Below are 27097 nucleotides of genomic sequence, written 5' to 3' on the forward strand. Positions count from 1 at the left end.
AATGGAGAATAAAAGGTGGAGAAAACTGAACTGAACAGAGGAGCAGAGCCTGCTGATGGAGGAGAAGAGAGGAGTGTTGAAAGGTAGATTTGGTTCTGGGATCATGGTGCAAACAAACAGGCATTCCCGAGCAGATCAATGCGTCTTTCCCTCTGTTTTCAGCACCAGCCTAAAATGTGTGCAGCGCTGGTACCTGCTGCATTCAGAAGCTAGAGAGGAGATTGCAGAACACCAGCGAACTTCTCCACAGACGGGGAGTGTTGTAGATGACCATTTAGGCTTAGGCTGCTGACATCATCATGTACAATAAAGCAAATACTTATTCACCTCATGTACATCTTCCTTCTATTTATATTTGCTTAGATTATTGTACTTTATCTTGTGTGTATATCTTGTGTGTATTTAAGTGTGTATTTAAGTATATATATATACTATATATTATTTGTTGAAAGCATTTCACATTCTGTGAATATTTAAATAATTCTGTACGATATTGATCACAATTTTGTAAACTTTTCATTCATGGATATTAATTATTGTTTCTATTATTTATTTATCCTTCCTAATATTACCTTATTATCGTTATTATGGAGACTTGGGGACCCCAGATAGCAACTTATTGCACTCTAAGGGTGAGCTTTGGATATTTCTTCTTTTACTGTGATGCCACATTAATGCCCAGCCATGGATAACTAATATAAGTTTCAAGACACTCTAACCAACTTAAAAAAATAAATTGCAATAATGGTTCAACTAAATGCATTTTAAAGGAATTGTTAGTGGTACCAAAAATGGCACCACTGGTGATTTGACTAAAAACTGTTATTTCTCAAGATGTAAATTAAAGGTTGGAGACCATGTTACTACAATAAAAAAAAAAATCTTATTTTAAGGCATTTTACACATCTTTTATCGGGAATGTGAATAAGTGCAGAGGGTGATGTTTTTTGAAAGTCACACAGCTGTAATACAGCATCTGCTGATAATCATTGTCACAGTTATCTGGCTTGCATTGGCTGCTGTTTTGGCCCCTCTTATCTCCTCCGTCTCCCCCTGTTCGTTTGACCTGTGTTATCAATAGTGCTCTCAGGAGAAAGCCTCTCCTGCTTCTCAGTGCTCGCTGATGGCTGCTCCGGAGATTAGGCCATTGAGGGGACCAGGGTGGGTCTGCGCTGGGACATCATGTAGCCCAGGAGATGGCCGCGCTGTGTTCCTTGGCCTTCATCCGCAGCGCAGCTATGCTGGAGGACTTGCGGTCTGGATCAATATTGAGATCATAGCCATTGATTCCCCCGCTGATCCCAGCGCCCCCAAACAGGCTGCCCATGTGTGTCTGTCCCATGTGGCTGCTCCCTGGACTGGGGACACCCAGGAAGTCAGAGACACCTCCGGGAGCATGAGGGTGAGGTGTCATGCAGGAGGGGACGGAATCGCATGGCACAACGCAGCCTGGCACCGGGGAGGCTGCACTGCTGCTCCCGATCCATGAAGGGTTCTGGATCTGAAGAAGAGTAGGAATTATGGTTTGGTATTACAGGTAATAAATTTGATCAACAATCTGAAAAAAAAAAATGTAATGGCACGAACATCATTGAATATGCTTCTTCGCTTAGCTTTTTAAACTCATTGTGGTAATAGAGCTCATGTATGGGAACCAAACTGGTAGCTTAATTTTAGTATCTAGGAATGCTGATAAACACAGCTGGGTGCATGTTTATCAAAGCTTCTATCACCTACTAAACTATATTTAATTTTCAACTATGATTCAGAAGACTGGGCTTCAGACGATTGGTTTAGGAATAATATGCATAAATAAATCAAGACCTTAGTGTAACTATTACTCATCACCTCCAACTAATAAAAGCATGCTACTGAACACACAACACAGCTTTAATTTCAGAAAGAAAACTAATTAAGTTGATACTTTTCAAAGCTTTTCCAATCCAAATAGATTAAGAATTTTGCAAAATGTTTTACAACAATTTGACTTCCACCATTTGCTTATTTCTGTACTGGATTCACAAAACAGATTGCACCAAATACATGCAGAAGCAAACAGCCATCGAGTCCAGCAGACGGGAGCAGTTGAGATAGAGGTTGTCCTCTCTTGAGGCACAAACACAGCAGATGCGGTGTTGCGATCAAAGAGACAGAGAAAAATGTTTTTCTGTATTAATAGTATTTTATTTAACAGAGAACACCAGGTCTTAACTGGCAATGTGTTCTTCAAAACTTTAAGAATAACATCTGACTTAAAAAATGATGTCAGAGTGGCCCTTCAAAATTAGAAAGTGATGCTGTAGAGTGTAAAAGTGAGTGGAAGGATTCATTCCTAAGACATTGCTTTAAACTAAAAATGTATCAGATTATATAATTTCTTGTAGTCAATACAAAGATACCAACATAACTTGGAATTATATCAAAGTAAAAAAACCCACTATTACATCAAGATAATATCACATATGAACTTAAAATGGTCTCTGGTTTCCAGTATGAGGTGCTGACAGTGTGCTCGCTGTTTATTAACCTGTGCTTTTAAGCAGCAGTTGGAACGTTAATCAATCATAAGGTTTCCATTCAGTGTTTAAAAACTGAAAACATCAATTTAAACACAATACAGTTTACTTGAATAGAAAAAAAATACTTGTAAAAATATCAGCTGCCTTACAACCAAACAGAGGATGAATTTTCCTTCTGGACACCCCTGACCTGTTTTTTTATATATCTTTTTTTGTTAAACTAGCAGTATAGCTGGTTGCTTTTTTTTTACTTTTTCTTCTCTTGCACCAAAATCACCACCAGCTTTTCAGCAGGTGGTATTTTTCAACATAGTTTTCATAAGACAAACAGCTTTGGTCTTTATGAATGCTTATGTATTTGCTCTGTCTGTAATTTACAGAAATATGATCAGGATTCATCCCAAATGCATGCATAATGCCTGATTTGAGTGTGGGCAACCTGCACAGGAACAGAAAGATGCTATTTTCCTTTATGTCCATGTTTTTAGCCAATAAATGCTGCTGAATTCAAATGAGACCATCTAATTCACTTGCTCATTACTATATAAAATCCAGAAAACGCTAAATACAAACTGGTGCACCAGATATTTTCTCTGGCCCCGATAGAGAGCATAACACAGTGCTAAAACAAACTGAAGCTCACATTGTTGATATGATTTCAAATGGTTCCTTTCCAGAACTCATAAATGTTGGAGGTAATTGATTACTACTTGACCGTGGAAATCTTTACCTGTGCATAGTTTTCAGGTCGAGTGAGAAGTGGCAGTTCGTAAGCAGTAGAAAAATGGGTGCGCACTTGTTGCATCTGGCCAAAACGCTCTCTCTTCCTCCACTTGGCTCTGCGATTCTGAAACCACACCTGCAAAGAAAGCAGTCCATCAGAACCACCACTTTATATTGCAAAGGGGTGTCAAAATTTAAAAGAACAACAAATGTTTACATCTTTTTTTAAACATATCTACTAAAGTCTTTATATGATTTAAAACACCAAATTAATATTGTGGGAAACTGGGCATTTTTTGCTGATCTAGACACAGTAAAAAAAAAAAAGCTATATTAATTGAATATAGTCCAGAAAATAAATTGTGCTTCACATGAAAGTCGTTTTGAGACTTGACGTGTCTTTAAAGTGTCCTCCCTGAACTATTGATGACAAAATGGTGAGTCTCCCCCAGTGCTGTGTGTTTCAGCTCCTCCCTTTGATACAAAGCCGTCTGCCTCCCTTCATGCTGCCAGCGTCGACAGATCCACATCTGGGACTGCAGCTGTTCATAAATCACTCTCATAAAGGTGTGCTCTCTCCCATATGTCAGCACAGGGAATCCCGTGGTACAGTCCGTGAAGTAAGTGCTGAACATTCGACCAGGATTATGTCTTAACTAAATGTATCTGAGTAGAGGTGTTGTTTATATTGCTTCAGGTCGATTTGTCCTTGTCTTCTGGATCAATAGATGTAAAAAAGACTGCTTTAAGTAACACACTGACAGACTGCTGGCTTCTCAGCATGGCAGTATTGTAAGAGAGTATGACTAAAGAGTCAAGGTTGAATATGATATGTGCTCTAAGCATAAAGATATCTGCAGGCTGAGAGAATTCCTCAGGAAGATTTTTAAATGTAATTCACAGTGGCAGGTTTTGATGTTACTGATATGGCTCACCACCTAGGGTGGCGTTTTGTTGAAGATGCCGTTAGTGTCATAAGTTGTGGAGTTGGAGAAAAGACCAAAATGCAGACTGATGCGACAGTGGTGCATAGTGAGTCTCACACAGAACATGGGCAGAGAACCAGCCAAAACCAACGGACATGAAAAGGCAGGCAACAGTAAAATCCAGTAGATAACAATAAAACCAGAGAGTTTAAATACAGTGGAGGATGGAGAAATGACCAATCAACCAGAAGAGCTAATCAGATGAAATGGGGAGCAGCTGGTGGTAGGGAGAATACAAGGCAATTGAAGGAGGGCGGCTAATAACACAGATGAGCAGGAGCACAGAGAAGTCCAGGGGAGTAACAGAAATTTAACAGAAAATTAACTCTAAATGGATTTAGAACATTGAAACACACACAAAAAAATAAACTAATAAGGAAAGCACCTAAACGACAGCGTAAAAAAAACAGTAAAACAAAATCAAAACTTCAAACACATGCAGATCGTGACACTGAGTAAGTTTTCTACTGCTTTTTTGAATATAGGCTGCTTTCAATGGAAAGGGATTCCAGTCTCCTGTGTTATACAGGTTAACCTGCATGCTGCTATAATAAATCACTGCTCTGTTCCTTTATTTACGGTGACAGAAGATATCAGAGATGCATGTCTAAAAACATGAATACCAGGCTCAGGTAAGCGTCACTTTCAATGACATTTGCTGTATACTTTTCTTTGTATGCTGTGTGGTGGGTGGCACCCTCTGCCTGGCAGTATTACTATTACTGTTGGTGTACACAGTTACTCACCAAAATCTGACCAACATGTGAACATCCATGAGAGTCCTGGCGACCCTAGTGGGCATGTCCAGATGGCAACATTTATGTTACACAGGCTTTGTGGCCTAGTGGACAGTAGAGGGGACTAGGAGGTATGAATTAGGCCTTCTGTAATGTAGCCCTTTACCTTCTAAGTTTGACTTGTTGTGCATTCAGGAAAAATATTCCTGGCATATTGGTTGTAATGAGTGGTTATTTGAGATACTTTTGCCTTTCAATCGTCTCTCACCAGTCTGGTAATTCTCCTCTGAGCTCTGATGTTACCAAGACATATTCATCCATACAACGACTGCTCACTATATATTTTCTATTTTTGGACAACTGTCCGTATACCTGAGGGATAGTTGTACATTAAAGTCCTAGTAAATTAACAGTTTCTAAAGTACCCACACCTACCCATCTGGCTCCGACAACCATGCCACATTCAAAGTCATTCAAAGAAAATCTTTCTGAGTTTCTCAAATGTTCCAGAAATGATGACAATATGTTTTGACATTTGACTGTTGACAAGCATTTGACCTGATGTATCTAGTAAAGCGGCTGGTGAGTATATATCCTGATGATGTGGTGAACGTCTGTTAGGTTAGTTCCTTTGTATAAATTGCACTTAGGAATAACTGTATGCCCATGGTTGTTTTTTCCTGTGGGTCTCTGTGTTGCGCTGTGATTAACTGGCGACCTGTCTAGGTTCAACCCCACCTCTCACTCAATGATCGCTGGAGATAGCCCCCCTCCAGTTCCTGTAAGGATAGGCGGGTATAGACGATGGATTTTTGGTGTATGTAAAATAATAATAAGTTACTTATTTTTAAAGGTCCTTGATCAAAGTTTTGTTGAATGCAGGCTATGTGTTTATATGTTTTATTTAAAAACATAATCACAAAATAAATAAATATGTTGTAAAAAGTACTTTTCTCCCAGAGATTATCTTTTTTTCCATTTCATTGAAGAACAACTGAATTGAAGAGGAGTGCATAGTGGGAGTCTCCACATGTTTGTTTGCATCTATTTGTTGGTTGTCTGAATCTAATTCTCTCGAGAGAAAAGTGGAAACATCTTCAAAGAGACAAGAGACAGCAATCCTGCCTCGGCGCGGGGGCTTGAACCCGTATTGTGGGTTGATTCCCAGCCCAATCAGCTTGTGGTTTTCACAGTCCCCGATATGCTATTTTCCCTGTTATTTCCTTCATATGCCACCAACCCCACCCCAACCACCCATGTTTTTCTCACTGTCATTTCTCTTGCACATCAAGGTTTAGAGACAGAACTTAGCTGTGTCGCACAAATGTGAATTTGCAGGATGCGCATGGTTGGATAGCTGTATTTTGATTTTCCAGTAAGTACTGGGATTCACTTAGACGAAACTAATCGATCAGAAGTACCCCAATATGCACCAAAATATCTCCTTTCTTTAGATACTTTCAATAGATTAGACCAAAACATCTTGTTTTTATTTATATATGAGAGATGTTGATGACATTAAATTCTAACATTCCTCAGTTCAACTGTTGAGATTAGAGGACTTCTCAGGGAAGCAGAAAACTGAGCTGGTTTCTGGAACCCCTGATGTCAAAGTGAAGGGTCGTTGCCCTTTGTATTATGTCATATGTTTGAAATGGGGCTCTGAGTCTATGTTGCATCTCCTCTGAAGGTTTGGGGTCTATTATTGTTTTCCATGGGTTTCTTTTAGTGGAACTTAAATTACATGAGCTCAGGTTTCCATAAATAAGCCCTCACCCACAACAGGGTCCTGGTTGGACTGATGTCTGCTCACACTGGATTTATATTTAGAGATATAGGAGAAAAACATAAAAAAGAAAAACGAAAAATGCCTTTTTTCAAAATTATCCAGCTGTTTTTTTAACCCTAAGTGTTATTATTTCATTCAGCATCCCTAGGGTCTGAACATGCAGACATTTCATTTGTATGCATTAAGCACTGTAAAAAATGGGATCATTCAAAGATTAATATCAGAAATGTCAAATGTTTTTAAATGCTCTACTTTCCTTAAGAGATTGACCATTTTCAGTTTATTGAGCCGTCATCTTAATTATAACAAATCATGATAAAGTCACTCCTTTTTTCCTCCTAATCTCTTTGCAGAACTCCCATTCCTCTGCCAAAGCTCATCCTCTTCTGTCCCTCAACACCCCTGCCCCCATAACACTGACCCCTTCCCTGTCTCCAAATGTCGCTTTCCTCCCACCTCCCTTTTAACTCGGCCAAGGGAAGTGGGGATATTGGAAAGTGAGATGGGAGAATGTTCAAACTGGGGCTTGTTTTCATTTCATGTTTAATTTCCTGACGCCTAAGCCCTCGGCTTCTACGCGCCTAACCTTCTCAACCTCTGGAAAGCGTACAGATGAGAGCGACAGACAAGGGGCGTCCACATACACACAGAAAGCAAAATCCCCCTTATACCTAATTCAAGTAACCAATATTTTTAAGCTGGATTAAAAAAAAAAAAAAAATGTACAAACTATTTTTGGGAACTACTATCCCCCTTGTTTTAATTCTAAAGTAAAGTGTTTTCAAATACTTTGAAAAAAGACACGATCTTCAGAAGTCAGATGTTTCCTTTGCTACTCATCGTCTTCTATATTTATGAGCATTTAGTCTTTTGCATTTCTGAGAATAAAATTTCACTTTTTTAAAGGATAGTTCACAATTTTTTAAGGAAATTTTATTAAAATGTTATAACCAGTTAATATAATCCCTGTAGCAGATAAATTCCTCTGTGTCTTCATTTATAATAAATCTAGATTAGTAGGTCCCAGAAGCTAAAGCTAAGCAGATTTCCACCATTTCAAAACAATTCCAAGCTCCAAAACATTATAACTTTTCATGCAAATGCTCTTTTCTAAACCTTTACAGTAAATGTCAGGTTTGCAATGGGCCTGATTTTAGACTACAGTAGGGTACCCTTTGTCCTGTTCGATTGTAGCAGTTCTGGTATTTAAAGCTAATAAATCAAATTTCATTCACAATTCTTTTTTTCCCCTTCAGATTAACATTTGTATAAGAGCTTGGGAATAAAGCAGTGAAAATGTTTTCTTTAAACTCCTGGGAGATTAATTAACCCCTGATAAATCTTACACTTACATCAGTTTATTGATATTTGTAATTTTAGTTCCCTCACCATAAAACTTCCCCCTGGTAATCTTAACTATGAATGACAAATTGGTGTTAGTATCGTTGTTCTTCAGATTTGTTTGCTTTGGTGTCTATTTTTACTTAATCAAAACATTGATAAGTAGTTTAAAGAAAAATAAACCAATCCCTCGTCTTGCAGCAAGAAGGTCCTGGGTTCAATTCCTGGCGGGCGGTCTTTCTGCATGGAGTTTGCATTTTCTCCCTGTGCATGTGTGAGTTCTCTCCTGGTACTCCGGCTTCCTCCCACAGTCCAAAAATATGACTGTTAGGTTAACTGGTCTGTCCCAATTGCCCTTAGGTCTGAATGGGTGTTTGGATGGTTGTTCATCCTGTATGTCTCTGTGTTGTTCTGCGATGGACTGGCCACCTGTCTAGGGTGTATCCATCCCGCCTTTCGCCCGTAGACTGCTGGAGATGGGCACCAGCTCCCCCGTGACCCTGTACGAAAGAAGCGGGTATAGAAAATGGATGGACGGACAGACGGACGGATGGATGATTCTCTGTGATTTCATCAATTGCAGCAAGTCGTCCAGGTCCTGAAGGAGTATTGCTGCCCCAGACAATTGCATGAACGCCACAATGTTTCACTTTCAGTATTATGCTCTTTTCTGAAATGCTGTGTTAGTTTTACAACAGATATAACAGGACCCACACCTTCCAAAATGTTTTACCTATGTTTTATCATAAGTGTTAGGGATCATCAGGACGTTTTTTTGACAATGGACCTTTTTGTTCTTTTTGGGCCATCAATGGTTTTCACCTTAAAACTCTCCACAGGATACCATTTTTGGCTCAGTTTTGTTCCTATTGTTGAATCATGAACTCTGGCCTTAACCCAGGTAAGTGAGGTCTGCAGAGCTTTATCTGTTGATCTGGGTTCTTCAGTGACCTCTTGGAGGAGTCATCAATGTACTCTTGGAGTAATTTTGGAAGGAGTGGCCCATTATATGTTCTTTCCATTTGTGAAAATTTGCTCTCACTGTGGTTCACTAGAATTTCAAAGCCTTAGAAATGACTTTGTAACCCTTTAATAGATGTCAGTGGCTTTGGTTCTAATCATTTTCTAAAGTTCATTGAATTTTGGCATGAGGTCGTGCTTTCTGAAATCATTTAGCCAACATCATGTTGTCAGACATTTTCTATTTAAGCAATCTCTCGATTGTATAGGTTTGGATGTGGCTAGTGAAACAGACATTAGCTTCCTAAAACGTTTGTTGATCACTGTTGTTTCATGATTTTCTAAGCGGAACAATTGTGTTTTCACAACAATCCAGGATGGCTTGTATAATTTTTACCCTTAATAAATAAAATCATCATTTGAAAACAGCATTTCATATTTGTTCAGGTTATCTTTGTCTGATGTTAAGATTTTTTTGATAATCTGAAACATTTCAGTGTAACAAAATCAACTTACACTTTTTCACAGCACCGCAGCTTGACACCATTACAAGACTTTCCAGTCAGAGTGAAACTATGAGTGTCTGATATAAAAATATCATTTTGTGATGCACCTACCCATGTTTCCCCCTTTTACATAAATAACCTTTCAATGCAAACTTGATGACAGTTCAAAGGCAAGTAAAAAAACATTTGCTCAAAACTGCTGACATTTTTCTGTTTAGTTTTGTTTTACTAAGATATAAGTCTGCTTTAGTCTTGCCCCTCTTCAACTAACAATTAGTTTTGGGCTCCAGGACATACTAATCTGGATTTATACTAAATGAAGACCTCAAGCGAGTCATCTACTGCAGATAAGATATTAACTGCTTATTACTCTTTAACGTAACCCCGCTTACAAAATCCCAGACCTTTATCTAATGCAGCTTTTTAATTTTTATACCATACTTTAGTCAGTTATCATGATGACCTTCAGTGCCCTCATCCTAAAAAGCATACCCACCAGAATGAAATCTACTGACTGCAAACACTTACTACTTTTGTTTGTTTTATTTAGCAGACATCTGCAAGGAAGGTGGCTCAGTACTCTTGGAGCTCAAAATGCTTGGCAGTGATATAGTAATTGCTAAAGACGCTGACAGCAAAATGCAGCTTACAGAACCATTATGGAGCTTTTATTTATGCGCCAGAGCCAGCAGGCAGAGAAAAAGAGAGAAAGAGGAAAAGGGAGAGAGGGAGGGCAGAGTCCACTGCTCCGAAAGCAGCTTTGAAGTCCAGCCGTCTCACCTCATCTCTGTCATCCAGGTCCACTGCAATTGATAGAGTGCCTCACTCCTTTACTCACACACGCACAGCCCCCCCCTGCTCCATTAAAACGCGGGCAGCGGGGTGAAGTCCAAGACTGAGGCTCAGAGCTAATTGTACCAAACTGGTGGCAACAAAAGTCTCATGAGTGATTACAGAAAGCTGCAGCCAGACTTTATGAAGACATTCATCACCAAACTGAGGATGAAACTTAAAGACTCTAATGGTGGCGTTTAGGCAGAGAACATCTGTAGTGTGCATTTCAATAGCTGTTCTACTGGGGATGAAACGGATTCTCCAATTGCTTGGCAAGCTCCGAGTGCCCCACAGACCTCAACAATTAGATATATTCAAGGACTTTGTCTCCACGGACCTTCACTTGAAATTGTGGGGTTTACTCTTGATTGCATGCATATCTGGGACCGGATTTTAGAAGTTTGGGTCAAACTTCACAGTGACTCTGTTGTGCGCTCACGGGATGAAAAACTTAATCATATTCATCTGGGGGAATGGACGGGCCTGTGTGAACACTACATGAATGTGCTTATTTTACTGTACCACCACGAGGACCAGGCCAGGTTCCTCCGTTCCTGACTATGTCTCAGGCCATGTGTGGAAATTGAAACTGGCATCTCATAGTGTCTTTTATATCCATGCCAAATTGCTTTGATGACTTTTCATGTGTTTTCCAGAGCTGTGCAGTGAATTGGTTTGAACATGGTAGTTGCTGCAGAGAAACCCTTGGCCTCTGACCATCATGTGAAGTTTGCACCATGTAAGTGCAATGAGCAGAGTATTCCCTTAGTCCCACCCACCCTATACTCTGATCTAAAACTGGCAGGGGGAGAAAGACATTCGAAACAATAGGCCTCTCTTTTCTGCTGATCAGAACAATCTCTGTCAGCTTGCCAGAGTTAACTCTCCCAGCTTTATCTGTCAGGTCCCCAAGAGAACAACTGTCCTTATACAGGATGCGACGTTTGAGCCCGTCCGCCTTAACAGTATTCTGTACCAGAGTTGAAGGCACAAAGTTATCTAGTGCATATAAGCAGAAAACATCAAACATTTTCAAGGTTTGATCCACCTTCAATTACCGCTCTTATTATTGTTCCTACTATGAAAAACAGTCATATCTAAACTTAGTGTCAAGAAGTATAACATTGTTTCATGTAAAATAAAATTAACATGCCAAAACCAAGTTATCCTGCTAATAGTGCTGCTCTTTTGTCCAGAAACAACAGATGTATATAAAACCTAAGCAGAGTGGTTAGTCTGTTTTATTTTTTACATGAAACCAACCTGACATTGTCAATTAGCAAACAGGCGCACATTTTAAGTTTGCTGGTCTGGTGGTTGTTTTAGTCATTGGACCTTCATCTGAGGCTCTAGAGTCCTGCATGATGTCAGTGTGGTTGATTTTAGGTGTTGTCTCTCATTTTTGTTTAGTTTTATCTGTTTAAAAGTGATCAGATGTGACAACAAAACAACTTAATGTTTTGAAGAGTTGGTAAAGAAATGATAAATCATATGTTGCCAATAAAAGGTGTCTAACGGTCTGATAAACTTAAAAAAAGTATAAAGCATATTGGTTCATTTCCATTTACTTTTGAGGAATTACTAGGCATGCCAATACCTTTGGTGCTGGTGATATCGTTAAGAATTTCTTAAAATAATTTTTTTTGTCTGTAGGTTATTGTACCCAAATAAAGTTTAAACGCTTCATGATTTTTCAAGATTTTAACTCATTGTAATTCTAAATAAGGCAGCTGCTTACAGGTAACAATGGTATTATTTTCAGAAATCAGATGTTATTTTCCAGGAACTTAGAGATTGCTTTTTAAAACTTACCAAAAAGGACGTTCTTTCCTGGAACTTTCAAGAAGCTTTCTGGTTACTTTTGTGGAACTCAACACATATTTTGCTGAACTAACCAGGTACTGTCAAGAAGTTTCATTAAACTTAATGGTTGCCAGCTACAATACCTGGTAAGCTCTAAAAAAGTTTCAGAAAATAACCTAGTTAGTTCTAAGACAAATCTGGTAAGAATCTGGTAAGAAGAATCTGTAAGTTCTGGATATTTCGTTGTTAAGTAGCTGGTACATTTCTGGAAGGTAACCAGTAAGTTCCAGGAAATGTATGGTAAAGTACATGGGAAGTTCTGTAAAGTGTGAAGCAAGTTCAGGAAAGTAATCTCCAAGTTCTGGGAATGCATGCTCTTGGAAACACAAAATAGTGTTTCAATTCCAGGTAGACTGGATCAGGGAGAGAATGTTTTTTTTAACCTCACCTGAACCCGAGCCTCTGTCAGGTCGGTCCTCAGCGCAAGTTGCTCACGTGCATAAACGTCAGGGTAGTGTGTCTTCTGGAAAACTTTCTCCAGCTCTTCTAGCTGATAGCTGGTGAATGTCGTGCGGTTGCGTCTCTTCTTGCCTTTGTTGCTCTCTGCCTCACTTTTCTCCAGAGGGCTGGAAAGTTCAGACCCTGGTCGCTCGCTTGGACCCTTTACGCCGGGCTCCTTTAGGTTCAGGTAGCTGCCTTCCATCCCAGGAGGATCAACGTTTGGTGGCAGTTCAGACTCTGTCAGGCTGGTGTTGTCTTTTCCTGTATGTATAGGGATAAGAGAAGAGAAATGTATGAGGCTTTTATCAACAGATTTAAACGGAAGCTGCTACATGAATTTCAGTATGATCATCATGTGATCTTTAGATATTTAACAAAAAGAAGTTGGGACTGCAAATTGAAGAGTGGCCACTGGAAAATGTGTGTAGTCTGTTACTCTGCGTACTTGTAACTGCTACAAAGAGGGGGTTTGACATTTGGCAGACACTAAAGGGCATAACTCAGAGCTGCCTACTATATACATTATGTGTTTGGACTATGGTTTTTCTGGGTTCTCCTACTCAAATGGTGTAAGTATAGCACAGAATGCACTGCACAGAAATGATGGCAAAACTTTAAAACATACTGAGAGTTAACAGTACATAAATAATACTGCAAATATGAACAAACACATGCAGTTTTTATCTGAAGCAGTAACAAACATCGGAATCAGTGGCTGTACTCATACATGCTGCAGTCTAGCACCTCTAGGCTTTTTGCAGTGGACATGTGAGTCTTTTTGCTTTTTGTTAACTAAAAAGGATAATCATGTTTTTTCTGTGATGTTACTAATTTCACACATTCGTAACTAGATTATGTCATCTTTAATGCTGCGATTCTGATTACTTGTGAGGGTCAGTGTTGCAGTTTTTAATGTGGTCCAAAAACTGTCATGCCTCACATTCACAAAAGGATGTTTTTTCTACTGATCATCACATTACAACTTTCCCATGAAGTAGAAGTAACACTCAACTTACAACCAAGAATTCCTTTGAATTTTTAAAAGGCTGGAAAACATGTACTTTGATTATTATAACATTTTTTCAAGTCTGGACACGTATGGAAAAATTAAAATTTTGTATGGCTCTGAATAACAGAATTTTATTATATTTTGATTTATATTTAGATGACAAGCTTTTTTTGAGTTTTTGTCCACCTTTTTAATTATTTATATTTTTGGGTTACAGATTACAAAAACATAAAAAAATAAAATAAAAAGAAAGGCCATTTCACAGCTTGGTTTGGCATCTAGATGGTTTTAGTTATACATTTGAGAGTTGACCCAAGGTTTTTGAACTTGATCTGGTTTAGCACTGAAGTTCCCATTTTTTGGAATTTTATACAATGGTATTACTGATTCTTTGATCTAGGATGATCAAGTCCACTTTTTTTCATTATTTACTGATCCATTTGTTCAAATGCCCCCCCAAAAAAATGTTTGTTCAAAAAATTTAAATTAATAAAGAAAAGAAAGGATTTTTAAAGGGAAATCCTGTGAAACCCTGCATATCATCTTAGTCATGTTTCATTTCAACTCCCAAAGAGATCTAGTCTAAATTTCATTTGCTGAGAAGAAGGCTTTTTACATGTTTGAAAGGTTTGTCACAACATGTTGGTCGTGACCTGTGACATGACCTACAAAGTCCCCTCCCTATCATCTCTCAATCATGTTACCTGAAATCCGAGCCAGGTGAAATCTGCTCCATCTTGAGATATGTTTGGCGGGCCTTACAAACAGGGAGGGTGCAGAGGGGGGGGGACCACTCTAACTCTTACCACAACCAGTCTTGCCCTCTCAGTTGTAAACAAAATTGTATTTGTCGCCTTCAATTTCGCGAGCGTCCATTATGGGACAGAACTCGCTCTGTTCCCGTCGGTAAAAGCTGGCTTTTTTTGTGTCTTCCGAGGAGATGAAGAAAGCTGTCCCTTCTGCTTCAATAAACAAACAACTGTGTGGATAAATAAGCCAAGGGGCTGTGGTTGCAGACCAGAAAGAACACTGAGCTCGGTCTGCCTCTGTTTGCCTTTCCTGCAATGGGAACGGGGAGCACCTCTTTCTAAATGTGCTGAGCATTACACTTCTCTTCATAGATTTGTGGGTCTTATGCAACTAATCTTATTTGCCTGTGTGCTTGTATTTAGTTTTTACTTTTTATTTTTGTTTGGAACAATCATAGTACTTCTAATTTTCACTCATTAAAAGCTGTCAATGGAAGCAAGCTAATAATTTCTGGCAGTTGTGAATCTAGGCATTTGTTTTTTATTTGTTGATGACTAAATATCTTTGAACTGATGAAGCTAGGTGGAGGCTGTCAGCAACATGCATGTTTGTTTTCACAGATTAGATCTCTTTTGGCAAGAGTCTCTCTCAATGAAATGTCAATATCTATTGGCTAAAAGCTGTAGCAGCCCTCCTCTGGACTCTGTCTCCAACCTGTCCCAGCTGAGACACTAATGGAATAGCACTGCTCTCCCAGCTGAAGTTCATGACCTCAGATCATCACGGCCTACCTGTCAGACCTTTTTACGGTCTACCCGCAAGCAGATGTTCTGACATCACCAACCCCTTAAATTTGGCCTCTTCTCCTCATGCAATGTGCAATATTTTCGTTCCTCTCCCTTGAGGAAGACGTATAGCTGCCATGTTTGTGAAGTAAGACAGGTCAAGTCCAAGTTCCTGCCTGGCATTTGTGTCTGTGAGGGAAAATACAAGTACAAGTATTCCCTTTGAGCAAGGCGCATTTCCTGTCAGTCTGAGGGTGCACATAACTGCACTGAGCATAGGAGCAGGAAGGTGTCCGGAAATATTTAGGATTCTCAATACTTTTTATTCAAGAATCTCCATTTTGGGTTATGCACATGTTTACTTTTGTCATCATAAAATAGTTCACGTTTGTTAAAAAATAGTAATACAATAAAAAGTCAGCGGCTTAATCTTGCTTTAAAAGTCAAAATACAAGAAACATCACAAATGTGATAACATTTTAACTTTAAACTGTTGTTACATTGTTAGGTAGCGGCTGTGGTAGAATCTTCCAAAGTCACTGAAATGCTAAGCAGATATTACTTACTTGTAAAACAGTTGTATGTCAGAGGAGGCAGAGAAACGGGAAATGTCTGTTTTCTATACCTCTTAGAGTTTAAGTTATTGCAGCTTGTTGCTAACGATCGTTTTTGGAGAAACAAGTTTGCAAAGATGGAGTAGAGCTCCAAAGAAAAGTTTCACAGCTAATAAGAATAGTTTGTAAAGTCATGTTTTAGCTTGATTATTTAAGACAGATTAGGACTGCATTCCAGTATAGAGACTTGAGACTCAATGACATGCTATCAGTTAAGTCATTGTTTCCTTACAGCAAGGAGGTCTTAGGTATTGAGTCCTGGCTTCTCTCTGTGTGTCCGTTTAAAGTTGCCATAGAATAAGAGCCCAGTCCGGTCACCAGTGCATCATACACAAAGACAACTAAGATGAAAAAGCATACATATGCCCTTGCGTTTGATTTCTAGGCATAGGATCAACTCAGCATACTCATTTTTGCACTTAGAATAGGTAATCCTAGAAAAAGCTAATAAAATAGGCAGAGGAACAACATGCAAACCTGAAAATGGTAACAGTTAAGACTCGAACTGAGAGCATTCTTGCTTTAAGATGATATTGCCAAACACTCAACCAAATTCAACAAAATTAAAGCAACAGTTCGGGATTTCTAAAGTGAGGTTCTCTTAAATAATTATAAGCAGTCTATATCTTACCGGCAGATGATAACTCTCTTGGTGTCTCTGGGACCAGATTAAGTGGTCCCGGAGGCCAAAGTTAACAGTTAGTCCAAGAGGAGCCAAGACAAAAGCCGACTTCTGCCGTCTTGAATCAACTTCAGTCTGAACAGTCATAGTCATAGGTTTATGCAAAGGCTACTTAATAAGCCTTTAAACTGTCGTCATTGGGTGGTTACTTACACAGATGCTGGTGATTATTTACATGTGAAAATTACCTAGGAGGCGCTTCGCCACCAATGATCTTCTAGAAAGACATGTACTGAGCACAGAACATCCAAACTGTTTTTGGTCAAAGTAACTGTCTGATATAAAAGTAATGCACTGAAAAAACAACATAATTGTTTTCACCTAAACTGCTAAAATGTATAGGATTTTGTTACATTTATATAAGTTAATCTGACCAGAAATGCTTTAGATGAGGGGTTACCATCTCAGGTCCTCAAGAGCTGGTGTCCTTCATATCTAAGACATGTCTCTGCACCAACACAGCTGATTCAAATGTCTTAGCTCTTTGGTCTGCTGCTAATACTGCTTATGACCCAATGATTTCCTTCAGGTGTGTTGATACAGGGAAACAACATGTAGGAAATAGACTCATAAGGACTGACTTTGGACAACTCTGCTGTTAAATTTTCCATTCTTAGTATGTTTCATGCAGGAGGATTAGTGGTGGCACATCACTATCTGACCCTATGTGTCAATAATCATCAATAATCATGTGCGAATACCTGCATGCTACATGATGATGGTTTAAAGCATTTTAAATAAACCACTATGGTGTTTTTCAGGGCAGAAGAAGTCTACTATCTTGGCCACTCTCAGACTAGCCATTAGTTTCAGCCTCATTGACCAAAGAAACTGGATTTTTACTAAATGACGACCCCTCAGGAGAGTTATTGACTGCAGGTATGATATTAAAATAACCTTACTCAAAAAATCCTAAGCTACTATCTTCCAAACACAGGAGGTTTGTTGACATCTTGCTATGGCTTTTTCATGTCAGCCAGACCTTCTCTTTATATTGCCCAAAAATATGCCGATACTTCCCTTTTTTTAGCCAATACATCCTGTTCAAATTTAGCCTAAACAAAGACATCAAACGTCAAGTTTTCGACCATTTTTCATCAGCACTGACAACCTCATTTAAATATGAATTAGACGAAGAAATCATGCTGAACAAAAGAAAACTTGCTAGCTGGGTCTGCAGAAATTAAACAGCAGCCGTGCATAGTATAGTTAACTAAAAGCACATACTTTTTTATCTTATTATTTGAAAATATGAATGAAAATATTATTTTATTAGACTAATCCTACTGAAAAAATACAATGCTAAAGTAATTTAAAAAAGTCAGGAAATTTAAGATCACTTCACTGAGTTAGCAATCTTCCTAAGAAATAAACACCATTTGAAGGATAACAAACTGGCTTTCAAGCAAGCACTTTGCAAATGTGTTAGATGGATATAATGAAGAGGCTGTACATCTTTTAAAGTGTTTCAGAAGGTTCAACTGCATTGGGAAACTTTAACTTTTTAAAGTTTAACTGATCTTTAACTTGAACAAAACACTTTTAGTTTTATATGTGTTAAGTCCTCATCTATTCTGTCATTTATCTCCACAAAACTCTGCACTAATCAACATATTTTCTTTCTCTGTTATCTAAACCCATCTCGTCTCTGTCGCGATAACCACACAGATGCATTTACCACAAGCAATTTTGAGTTTTTCCCTGTGTGCTGAGCTGTCTTTTCTGAAAAACACAGCCATCAGACAGGGCTTTCTTTGGGGAGCCAAAATTCCTCTGCATTGGCTCTAAATTTTTTTGGCATTCGAAGGAATGTGTTTTTGACAGCGGTTCGCGTTTCAGTTCTCATCAGCATACCATGTACATATATATGCAAAAGTACTGAACTTCACCAGCTTGTCCCGTAATCTGCCTCCGTTCCTGTTCTGTGACAGGCTGCAGACCGCTTCAGTTAGCCGGGGTCAGATGTTTACTAGGGTCAGCAATTTAATCACTGCTGAACACAGAGAGAAAACATCAAAGTGTAATTTAACTGGTTGTAAAGCAACAGGGCACCCTCTTAGTTTTTATGGAATGGGACAGAGAGGGTCAAGTGAAGCCAAATAAAAGAAACACTATAAATTAGTAACCTGGGGAAGGGTTAATGACAAAACACCAAAAAGGGGAATGCTTTTAAACAGAGTGCTCGAAATATTTTTCCCTCTGAACAGTTAATGTTGATTGTTGTTTGCCACAATAGCTCTCCATGTATCACACCTTATATGGAGTAAATGAAAAGCAACCATCCCATTAGGTTTGGTTGTTAACAGGTAACAATGAATTTATGTCTGCAGAAATGTTTCAGGCTGGATTATTATTGTTTTCTTCCACTTCTCAGTCTAAAACCTGATGTTGAGCGTTGTTTCCTCAGTGGAAGGGAGGTTCCCAGATGTTCCTGAGGAGAAATCTATGCCAGCGGCTCATGCAAGAATGCAGATTCCCTGAGAAACAGAGGAATCTTTTTGCTAAGCCTCATCTCCTGAGAAATGTCTATGATCCTGGCCTCGGTACCATCGCAATACTATTGGCCACTGTTGCTTGAAATTGTACAACACAAAAAAAATAGTTCAAGTTAGGTCACCTTTCTTTGTAGCAGAAGCTAAGAACTGTCATACGTGTAGTTGGTGGGAAAGAATAGATGTTCAGGGATGTACAGGGATTTAAGTTTGCTTCCAGCTTTAAGTGGATCAGCAAAAGCGCTTATACTAAAGTCCAACTTGCTAGCAAGATGAGCTTTTTTACCCTGTGTCTGTGTAGTTGAGCCGCTTGTACCTCATAGACAAGCACATCCTCATTATTCCTGAGAGATAAAGTTTCCATACTGAAAAAAGCAGATCCCTCCTCATTGTAGTTCTTAAAAAAAATGCTTTTTTTCCCTATTTTTCTTTTACTTCTTATGCTCATGATCCAACCTGTCTTTGGCACCACCGGCCAGCGTGCACAGCAACGCACACACAATTCTGGGCTGCACACTGACATCTGCAGTGACCCCCAGTGGACCCTAGTAGACAGGTACAGATGACAAAGTTTACATCACACAGGCTTTGCAGTACGAACTAGGCTTAAAACCGTGGACTTAGCCTGAAAATTTGAACAAGTACACCTTACAGGTCCCTCCCCCTTGATCTCTGCTGTGCTACGGCCCTCTCTCCACAGCTCCTCACCCAAGGTGGAGCCTGCCAGTGATGCTCGTTGGCCTGAATGGTTAATAGATTAAGCTTATGCTTTGAGTTTTCATTTGATTAATAAAAAAATATTGTCTGTTGTGCAAAGAATTTATGTCAACACAGACTAGAATAGTTGCAACCGAACTAATTTATCTAATTAATATGGGCAAAATTATGTTGAAAAATATATTATTGAGGAAATACATCAGAAAATTGTGTTTGAATTTAACTAATGTATTCAAATGTCTTTTAGCTGTTAAACAAAATTATTGATTAAAATATAGCCAAATAAAATGTTTGCAAATTGTCACACCAATGTTATTGGCTAAATTGTAACAGCTTGTTGTATAAGTGTCGTTAGAATATCATGCTGCCAGACCTGATCCGCAACGGGTTGAGGCCATAAACAGAATTTAATTTGAAGGCCCTCTAACTACCACCACAGATCTCCATATAAACAAGAGGAGTATAAAATCCGCCAGGCTAATTCTAAAATGTTAACCTAAGCAACAACAAAATACTTCACTTAGAAAAACGTCTTTTCTGTATGATTATACTAATGTATATATGACTTTTTTAATTTTAAGCATCACAAGTTTTTGTATACAGGATTGCAAGTGATGTGTCACAGAAATGTAGTGAGGGGTGGCAAAATGGGGGGGCCACCTATAACCTGTGGATGAAAACCCAACACCCATACTGGAACAGAACAGAACAGGAGATTTATTTAGATATGTTGCTATAAACTAAGTTGACATTTAAGTTTGTAAAACAAAAAATATATTGATCCTCCCAAGGATGTTGTGAAAAAACAACTAGTAGTGTCCAAGTTTGGTATTTCAAGCGCCATGTAACAAAAAAAAAAAAAGCAATTGATTGGATGAATGCTTTTATTAGCCTTGAAAATCTGTGATTTTAAAATACTGTTACTTTCCTGATTTCTGACCTGAATATGTGTCTCTGGTATCTTTTGAGAGAGGGGGTCTATATTACAGACATATTTGCAAAAAATTTGGGAAATGAAGGACAAAAAAAGCAATTAAACAGCTAAATGTTGCAATTCATTATAATGTGTCATTTTTTATTTTTATGCATAAAAAACATTATGCACATAGGACCACCTTATGCATATAGGTTGAGGGACCGGCAAATTGATGCAAGAGGTAATTACCAGCCCTAGGTTGGTTCCCTGGAGAAACAAATGACAATGTTAAACCTGATATGTGTGTCATATTCTAATGCTCTGATGGTTTGGGGTCTCTACATTTGCTAGTATCTTGTGCCCCTCTCTCTGCTTCCAAAAATGAATTCATACAGATAGTACACATTCAAAGGTTTTAACTTTGCAGTTGCACGATGAAGATAATTTTTAATCTTGCTGAATAATTAACAGCCAAAGTAAGGCATGGAGAACAGTAAGGTTTTAAAAGGTTTACTGATGCCTAACATAAAATGACTTCCACAAGAAGAAAGCCATAAAGATCTGTTAATTGTCCACAAAGTGATCATGGTACCTTAGTTAACATGTCGGCACCACTTTTAAATCTAAACGTGGTACTTTGTGGCCACATGACTGCACAGCTCAAGAGCACTTCCCTGATAAACTTGGTGAGGAGTCTATCACTCAAAATTAACACCAAAGGGACTGATTATTATTTGTGCCAACTGAGTTTTTGTTGTTATTCTGCTTTGTGTGCCAACAGTAGCAGTTGTTGATTTTGACAGTATGGCTGTTCAGTCTGGGAGCCATGTGTTTTGGGGCCAGTATGAGCACATGGGAGGAGATGAAGTTTAATGTCAGTTGTGTCCATTTAGTTTTCTATGGCGTGTGTGCCTCTCTGTTGAAGACAGTTGCTGAGTAATGTCACCAACATTGCAATCTGTTTTAAGATTCCTGTTTGGTGATAAATGAAAGATCAATCCCATGTTTAACTTATTTGGACTGTATTTGACTATCTCGTGCTCAAAATGTTAAATACTTATACTGGTGAAATCTGAAATGAATATCATACCTTGATATTTACAAAATCTTAATTTTCTTTGTTAAAGCACAAAAGGGATCTTCATTTTCCATGCTTTTTGTCGTAAAGACTGCCTTGGATTGATACAAGCCCGAATCATTCATACTCCCACAGTTTTAAGTTTAAAGTAGTTTTCAGAATTTCACCAACATGTTTCTTTTGACTGGAAATACTATCATTTTGGACTGGCCCAGCCTGTGTTCTAACATGACTCATAAGGAATCTGTGGAGAGAGGTAAAGATTAGGGTGATGGTAAGGAGGCCTTCCAACCACAACAAACTGGAGCTCATCAGTAAAAATATCATCAAAATTCCAGTGGAAACATGCAAGTCAAAACTAAAGACCAATTTGCTTAATCTGGCAAATAAATTATGAATTGTCAGTATTTCACTGTCTTGTTTATGTTGCATGTTAATGGTTTTTACCAAGTTGCCTTTTTTGCTCTTTACTACAGTCATTTTAAATAATTCTGACTCCAGTTGTTTTTATTCTTATTCTGATCATTTAAAATGTTTGTTGTTATTATTTTGTTTGTAACTGTAACTGGATTGATTTTAGTGTTTGATGTGCTTTTTAGTGTTTACTCCCTGTACAGCTTTGATTTTTCATTAATTATTAAGAAAGGTTCAAATTTTCATTTTTTATTAAAATTCAAAAAGAAACATATAATTTAAACTCATTTTACATTGTTGTTTGTTTTTTTTTTTTTTTTTTTTTTTTTATCTTTTGAAGGATGCCTGTGTTATTTTCTATCCAAAACAAATCTTTTGGATGAATGAAAATTGTTTAAAATCTAAATCTGTCAGTGGTATGAATAATTTTGAAGTTTAAACTTTGACCTTAATGTGAAAACACTGTTTTACTTCCTACATTACATATTTCTTTAGACGTAACAAGTCAGAAATTAACCCGTTCCAGCGTTCTTTTATTCCGTATTCTAATTTATACTGGTGCACAGACACACATGGGCAAGACTATGTCACCTCGTTGCTTTTGTTAACCACACAATGTGTTAGCCATCAGTACATGCATATCCTGTGACATCACTTCCACGAGCCCTTTTAAACATGTAGTCTGAGGACTATATTTTGACAAGATTCCTTTCTGAGGCACCGCTGGAGCTTTTGCAAGGTTGTGTTTTGGTTTTCATATGCTGAGAAAATGTTTTACTATCACAGGATGTTTTTCTGAATGTAGAATTTGCATTTTATATTTTGAAAGTCAAATAAAAAGGGCACATTTGAGCCTTATGCAGAACTACAGGATCATGAAGGTGCTAGAATATTCTCCGTACAGGTAACATTTTCCAAACTGCAGTAATTATTGCCGGTCGGGGCTTAAATGTAAAACCCGAGATTCAACAGTGAGTTCAGTGAAGTACTTGCATGTAAACAGTCACTCCAGCACAAAGTGAGGCTTTCCCAGAAACACTAATTTCTCCAGAGCCTCTCAAATCATTACCCAATCTCCATGACCATTTCTGACTCTCTGCTTATTTGTACAAAGTATTGTTGAGACAAGGTTATGTAAACCAGTCCCATTTTACCATCTCGGGGACTCTGTAGCTTTGGAGATCTGATGTTTTGGGGGAGTATGAATAATAACCGAAAGGAGTTAGTAATGCACATCTGCCTTACATTAATCCAGACCTCTCCAGTGGAGCTGACCTGCATTCCTGAGCTCTCGATCAGCTCCAGGGGCATTTATTTCATTCAGTGCTCTACCAGCAGGTAAAGAGGCCATGTCTCTATCCACACTGTTAGCTCACACAGGGTTGGATGGATTAACATGCTTTTAAATCAACTCAACCCACCAAGCTAAAATTAGACTGTGCAGAAATAGTGTGTTGCAAAAATATTCATATCCCATAAATGTTTTCTCATTCAATCACATTAAATCCATTACATTTTATTGATATTTTTTGTAATAGACTAACAAAGTTGCACATAAATTGGAAGTTTAAGGAAATTGATACCTGGTTTTCAAATTTGTTTTTACAAAAGATGAATTTGAACAGTGTTGTGTTGCATAGCCTATGTAGCATGTGGTCTGCCTGTCCACAGCATGATGCTGCCGCCACCATGTTTCACAGTGGGCATGAAGTGTCGAGGGTGATGTGCAGTGCCAGCTCAAATTTGATCGCATCTGAGCATAGTAAAGTTTTCCAAATATCCACTGTGTCCTTTAGATGGCATGTGGCAAACTACACATGAGACTTCGTATAGCTTTCTTTCATCAATGGCTTTCTTCTTGATATTTTTCCATTAAAGCCAGATTTGCAGCGTGCACCATTAATAGTTGTCTTGTCAACACATTCTCCCACTTGACCTGAGGATCTCTGCAGCTCCTCCAGAGTTACCATGGGCCTTTGGATCACTTCTCTGATCAATGCTCTCTAGGGCAAGTGGACTCTATTAACTCATTAGGTAATTTCTGAATGCAGTTGGTTCCAGTGGATCTTATCTAAGGGCATCCAAGGGGGCTGAAATCATATGCATATCACACTTTTCATATTTTTATTTCCAAAAATGTTTGAAAACCCGTGTATTTTTTTCCTGCAACAACATATTTTAAAGCTTAAATCCTTTTTGGAAAGACTCAGAATGTAACCTATTTATTTAATGCTCTAATAAACAATTTTAAGGGACTTTAAATGTTCATTTTCAGTTTTGTTACTCCATGTTCAATGTTTGTTACGTCCTTTCTTTTAGGTGTTAATGCCTTTATGGTTATTTCTTTTTCTTTTCTTCGCATCAAGCCCTTTTGATGTGAAACCGTGGAGTCAACCCGTTTGGATTACCATGCGAACAATATCAGTTGTAGCTCAAGTCGCCACAGCAAACACTCCTCCCGCGCATGAGATGACTTTTGTCACCAGAACGGAGATAAATCATCAGCATTGAGCAATATATGTCCCATCGAGGACCACACATAACAGCACAACCCTGTTGACGCCTGAGGCTTTGGCAGTCACCCCAAAGCATCCTCCCCAGAGCCACGACGCCTTCATCTGGCTGCAACATTTTCAATAATAACATTGCACAGCTCGTCCTCAAGGGACGCGTGTTGGATTTTAATGGCGGTGTTTAAATGAGGTTGTCAATGCACTTGCCAAATCTACTCGCTTTCAGGGCAGGCAGCGGTTCTCAGACTGAGAAAGGGACAGATCATGCTGCAAAGAAGGGAGAATCTAGTTGTTTATTGTTGTTTCTTATGGGAAAGGAGAGAGGAACAGTTTGCACTTAATAACGTATAGAAAATGTTTCAATGCAACCCTGGCTTAGATCGGCTGCAGAGTAAGAATTAATTAGGTTTTAAAATTTTAAAAAAGTTACACAAGATAAAAAAGCTTATCGGGTTGCCTATAAATTGTTTGCCAATTTGTTTCTTTATCTAAAAAGATATTTAAAAGCTCTGATAATAATTATTTCAATTCAGAATTAATAATGTCAGCTGCTTTGTTCTCCAGTCAAACATCAGGATGAACATCTGGAGTTTAATTAAGATCTAAGGGCGCCAACCAGTCTGACTTGATGCTCAATGAATGACGAACTTAAGATGAAGCGCGCCATCTCTTATAACGTGCGCTTTTACCATTTATTTGGTGTTTCTCTAAATAAGATCGATGTAATTTTTTAAATAATGCATCTAAGAAAGGGCTGCACATAAGAATCAGCAGAGTTTAGAGCTGATTTTAAACGTAATTTTCTTAGAATATAAAGTCAGAAACTAATATTGTACCGTGAGTTGGAGGCCAGTTTATATAATCATCTGGGACATTAACGGCCCATAAATTGACCTCTCTCTTGGTTTGCGAAGCTCCTTGTAATAAATCCCAAAAATATATTTTTTTTTCTGTTTCACCTCAATTGCAATTTATCCACGCTGTTCATATTCGATTTTTTAGAATATTTCTTACCACAATAGTACCGTTTGGTACTCTGGGGTCGTGCCTGAATTTGTCCATCTGGTACAATTATTCTGCAATTATTCTGTTTTATTTATTTATGTTGCTGGTTAAAAGTAACCCACACAATGTCAGTAAAGTCTAAAAATAACAGAAAAACACATCTTTACATCAGTTTCTTAATCTGTGGTGAAGGATAATTTTAATAATAATTATTACTACATATATATATACATATATACATATATATTATCCTGTTTTATTTAATTTACCATTGGCTGTTGTTGCAGGCCGGTGCATGCAGTGCCAGTGATGCTGCGGCTCCGTGAAAGAGGAAAATAGACCCAAAAACGATAAAACGCTGATTCTAATGAAAAATAATTAAGTCAGTAAGTACAAACGCATAAAAATAATAAATATGGCCTACATAAAATAAAATTTAAAAAAATATAGAGAGAGTAATTAATTTCCTTGAATGGTTTAGCTTAACATAATATCAAATGCGCATGTGTGCAAATGTATTTTATGTAATAGCATGCATTTTAAATCAGGTGCATATGATCAGAGAACAAATTATTTTCCTCCATAGCCTAATTAGGATCTTTAAATACTTTTGACTGACCAACTAATGCCTGAAATGGAAGAAGCCCTGATGTATTTGTCATCTCCGTAGACTACATCATGAATCACACAATCCCCTCCTATCAACGCTAATGTGAGTCTCGCCAGTTTTGCTTAGTTTAAAGTGCACCCACCATAGCAGGGGATGAGCGTCCCGTTGTGTCCGCTGTCCGGGTGCAGCTTGCCGCCTTCAGGCGGAGTCTTGCAGGTCGGTCGCTGCATGAAGAGCTGGTATTTATTAAAGCCGCTCTCCTCAGCTCCATCCAGTGACTGGCACTCTGTCTGGAAGGGACTCCGGGATCCTTTACCCGGAATGAACGTGGGGCTGTATTTGGTTTCGTTGGTCTGAAAAGTCCTAAAAGGATTTGTCTGGTGGTCTCTACTCTGCGCAGACGCGCTATAATAAGAGTCCATGGATGTCATGTCGCAGTAGGAGACGCACGTATCTGCGTTCATACCGAAAAAGTTAGTTTGAAAAAAAAAAAAAACTCCAGGCGCTTCTTCTTCTTCTCTTTCACTCCCCTGCCGCGGACTGCAAATAGTCTCTCCTTATTCTCATGCGCTAACCAAACTCACACTGACGCGCTCAGACGCTCGCACTCTCACACTGCAAGGCGCATCTGGGACTGGTTAGAAAAAAAGCGAATCAGATGTTTTCCAGAGACCTCAGACCGAACAAATGCTAAAAGCTCCCTGAAGGTTTGTCGGGGGTGAAAGAGAAATACTGAAGATGATGCTGAAGCTGATGCCGCCTCGGTACCCCGTACACACAGTGGATCAGAAGCAGCTCAGCGCAGCGCTCCGA

General features: G+C 38.5%; 1 protein-coding gene across 1 annotated transcript; it reads right to left on the reverse strand.

Moving 5' to 3' along the window:
• LOC124878515 (homeobox protein aristaless-like 4) lies at nt 1–27097 on the reverse strand. The gene is made up of 4 exons (XM_047382498.1): nt 26427–27097; nt 12647–12960; nt 3250–3378; nt 1–1501 (listed from the first exon to the last, which is right to left on the reverse strand). The coding sequence occupies exons 1-4, from the start codon at nt 26746–26748 to the stop codon at nt 1181–1183; spliced, it is 1086 nt and encodes a 361-aa protein (XP_047238454.1). The 5' UTR covers nt 26749–27097; the 3' UTR covers nt 1–1180.

This window comes from Girardinichthys multiradiatus, chromosome 2 (assembly GCF_021462225.1).
Source record: "Girardinichthys multiradiatus isolate DD_20200921_A chromosome 2, DD_fGirMul_XY1, whole genome shotgun sequence".
NCBI classification, from domain to species: domain Eukaryota; kingdom Metazoa; phylum Chordata; class Actinopteri; order Cyprinodontiformes; family Goodeidae; genus Girardinichthys; species Girardinichthys multiradiatus.